Source organism: Etheostoma cragini, chromosome 19, assembly GCF_013103735.1.
Source record: "Etheostoma cragini isolate CJK2018 chromosome 19, CSU_Ecrag_1.0, whole genome shotgun sequence".
Taxonomy (NCBI): Eukaryota; Metazoa; Chordata; class Actinopteri; order Perciformes; family Percidae; genus Etheostoma; species Etheostoma cragini.
In genome coordinates this window covers 383,539-387,131 of record NC_048425.1, presented here as the reverse complement: position 1 = coordinate 387,131, position 3,593 = coordinate 383,539, and the positions used below count along the sequence as shown (strand labels likewise).

At 45.2% G+C, this 3,593-nt stretch overlaps 1 protein-coding gene across 1 annotated transcript in view; it reads right to left on the bottom strand.

Moving 5' to 3' along the window:
• Positions 1-10: 10 nt before the first annotated feature.
• Positions 11-3,593, bottom strand: part of LOC117935154 (zinc finger protein 239-like) — a 4,357-nt gene continuing 774 nt past the window's right edge. The window contains exon 2 of the mRNA XM_034857294.1: positions 11-745. Within this exon, the coding sequence (XP_034713185.1) occupies positions 44-745 (702 nt within the window). The 3' untranslated portion in view covers positions 11-43. The remainder of the gene's footprint in view (positions 746-3,593) is intronic.

The following is a 3,593-nucleotide window of genomic DNA, read 5'->3' as shown; positions in this document are numbered from 1 at the left end:
GGGGGGGGGGGGCAGGAGGAACCAGCTTGGCTCTGAGACGCGCTCACAACGAGGCTGCGTGAACGCGCTGGTGAGATTTAAGGTTACTATTCTGAGTAAAGGTTTTCCCACATTGTTCACACCAGTACGGTTTATCTCCGGTGTGAACACGTCGGTGGGCTATTAGGTGACTCAGTGTTGTGAAAGCTGCTCCACATTGGTCACAGCTGTACGGCCTCTCTCCAGTGTGAATGCGTTTGTGTTCTTTAAGAGTACAGTTCTGAGCAAAAGTTTTCCCACAATGTTCACACCAGTACGGTTTCTCTCCAGTGTGACACCGTCGGTGGCTTACAACTTCTGGTTGAGTTTTGAAAGCTTTCTCACATATATCACATGAGTACGGCTTCTCTCCAGTGTGAATGCGCTGGTGACATTCTAGGGCACTCCGTGTTTTGAAAGCTTTTCCACATTGGTCACAGCTGTACGGCTTCTCTCCCGTGTGAATGAGCTGGTGGTGTTTAAGAACATCACTCCAAGAAAAGGTTTTCCCACACTGATCACAGCTGTACGGCCTCTCTCCCGTGTGAATGAGCTGGTGTTTTTTCAGGGCACTCTGTGTTGTGAAAGCTGCCCCACACTGATCACAGCGGTGTAGATTCTCTCCAGTGTGAACTCTCTGATGCACATTTAAATTTGAGGATTTTGTGAAGGATTTGTCGCAGTGCTGACAGCAGTGACGTTTGAGTCCCTCTTTTCCTCTTCGTTTCTTTAACAACAGACAGACAAACACAGACAGAAAGTAAGTTACCACTCTTTGTTTTAGCACCTGTCTCTTTGAGGGCCCACTCCTGAAAAGCCTAATGCGCTGATTGTCCCAGAATATCGTACAGTTGTTCCCATACATATGACAACAATAATTCTGTTGATAGACCTACTTTCTCACACGTAAACACTGGCGCACACACCAGGAAACAGCCACTACCTTCTGTGCGGTTTTTGGCTGGCGGCCAACAATTGCCACAGCAAAAGTTGGGGAGTTACTGCCTTAAAAAGACATCTTAGCTGTTACGAAATTGTTTCTAATAATGTTATTTTTTTTTTTTTTTTAAGTACTCAGGAATCATTAGCCAAAGCTTGGTGATCTGAGAAAGAGATTATTCAGTGCTGCAGAAAGACTATTATCCCCCATACCTATAATTGGTGTGAATGCTGAAGGCATTTTTAGGCATATTTATATGCTCAAATTGTTTTGCACATGAACACCTTCCACATTTGACACAGGACTGGAGAGCCGTCAGTCCGGACAGAGCAGCATCAACGTGGCTGGACGTCTCGTACGCGACTCACAGCAGGCTCTCCAGTCCTGTGTCAAGGTAAGAGCTTTGAAGTAGTGTTTACGTTGCATCACGTACTGAGGGCATGTGCATGCCGTTTGCTTTGCTGTATTCTGTGGGGAATAAAGAGACACATTATTCTAGCAGGTACGGCCTCTGAGTGTTTGTTTGCAGAGTAGAGTTCACTCTGCATTCAGTGTCTGTAAAGTAGGGTTTACTTTGCAGTGTGTGTTGACAGTGTGAGTCTGTTGCTCACAGCTGTACTGTATTCTGTGGCGAGGTAAAGGGACAGTTCATCCTAGCAGAAAACACTAGGCTCGTTCGAGATGAACTGCGCCTCGCCTGTAAAGTGGACGAGAGCAGGCGGCAGCAGCGGGGGGGGGGGGGGACAGAAAGCTGCGGGAAAGTCGGACAGTTTCCAGCCGATTCCAGCCGCCTTCAGGCTGGACAGGAAGTGACATAAACACTGTGGTGCGATCCCGATTTAATAAAATATAACCACACCCACATATCAGCTTGAACACTGTCTCCAGTTGTTTTAATTATAACAGAGTAGCTGGCAAAAGTGCTCTACATGAGATCTGTTGCTGATTTTACTAAACAACACACTGTAGATGATCCGTGATCTGATCAGATTTAGTCTCTCTGACTTCTAAACGTAACTATCAGCCACACAACATTTGTTCTGTACAGACTAAGTCTTTAAATCAGACAAACAGCAATTAAAATCCCTCCGATTCAAAAACTACAAAAGTTTATATAAAACGTCATCGTGGTTTAAACCAATCAGGTGTTAAATCAGCTGAGAAGCCGGCGTTTCCCATCATGCTCTGGGTCCGCCTGGCTCTTGCAGTCGGTGAAAAGCAACTGCGCCGACTGCGTCTCAGAACTGCGGCCGCCTTGCTCTCGTGAGATTCCCGTTGCCCACGTGTGCATGACGTCAGAGCAAGTCGGGATCAAGTCGGACAGAAATCTAACCGGCATGCAACGGGCGCCGATCGCCGGTGATCGATTCTGCGCAGACCTGGCTCATCTCCAACGAGCCTACTGTCTTTGAGATTATCTGCTTTGCAGCCGACCACCACGCGATCCTGCCTAAAGATTTCATAAAACCATATTTTTTCAACATAGAAACTACTTTTAAACATCAAAATGTTTAGCTTGATTCAGAATGGTCTGCTGTTGTTTATAATATTCATAACATTCATCATTTCAAAAAATATTCAACGTGTAGCGGCCATTTTTGTCCCATTAAAGCGGATGGCCAGAATGTCCAAAGTTGGCACATTTGCGTTCATTTTCCACGGCTAGCTACTCATTCATACATTCACCGAGAAACCCCATTCAAGCTTTAAAACGTTCCACATCTTTCATACATTCAGGGATGGTTTCAACTTTTAAGTCCCATTTGTACTTTTAAAAATATTCAGTTTCCTTTAAGGCTTAGAAAATATGCCTTTCTGCCCTTTCTACATAGGTTTGTATGGGATGAGGGCAGGGCCCAACAGAGTGGAAAGAGGCAGAAGATCTTGCGATACCATCCACAGTTTTAACTCTTCATACACTACCCTTACATCAGTTGAAGGGAATCTTGTGCCCTTTCTAACAATGTGCTTAGGTAGTAAATCTGACTTTCAAATGAGGTACAGTGAGCTTCCAAGTGAAGCCATGTCCTCCAACTGCCGCACTGCCTCCTGTACTAAATCCCACCAGAAATACCAGTAGAAGAAGAGAAACGGGCGCTTTTAGGACAGCTACTGTCCTCACATTTCTAACACAACACACACCATCACACAGGATGATCCGCAGGGTGTTATATCTCTCCCGGTATCAAAAATTAAGTGTTAGGATTTTGGGTTTTTGAGCTAGGAGCAGGACTGCCATCGGTGCGCCAGAGCCTCATTTCTGTGAGAAGAACTCAGAGTCAGTCAGTTGGTCAGTTAGTCCTTCATGAAGTCACGTTAGCTTACAAATACCGTAATTCCTCAAATAAAAACCGGGAGTCAAGTAAGAGCCGGGTCTCTGATAGCGGCCGGGGGGCGTGGTCAACACGGTAAAATGAAGGCCGGGGAAAAACTATTGTGGATAATCTCCTAAGTGTCTTTCCTGTAATGTGCATTCAAGTTCACTGTAATGTATATTTCTACCAATTTAACAGATTCAACAATATATTTATGCTATTTTCCCACACTTCATTTTTCTAGATTTCTCATAGACTTGAATGGGAAATTTTCAGGAAATTGCTCAACATCACTCAAACCCCCCCCCCCCCCCCCCCCC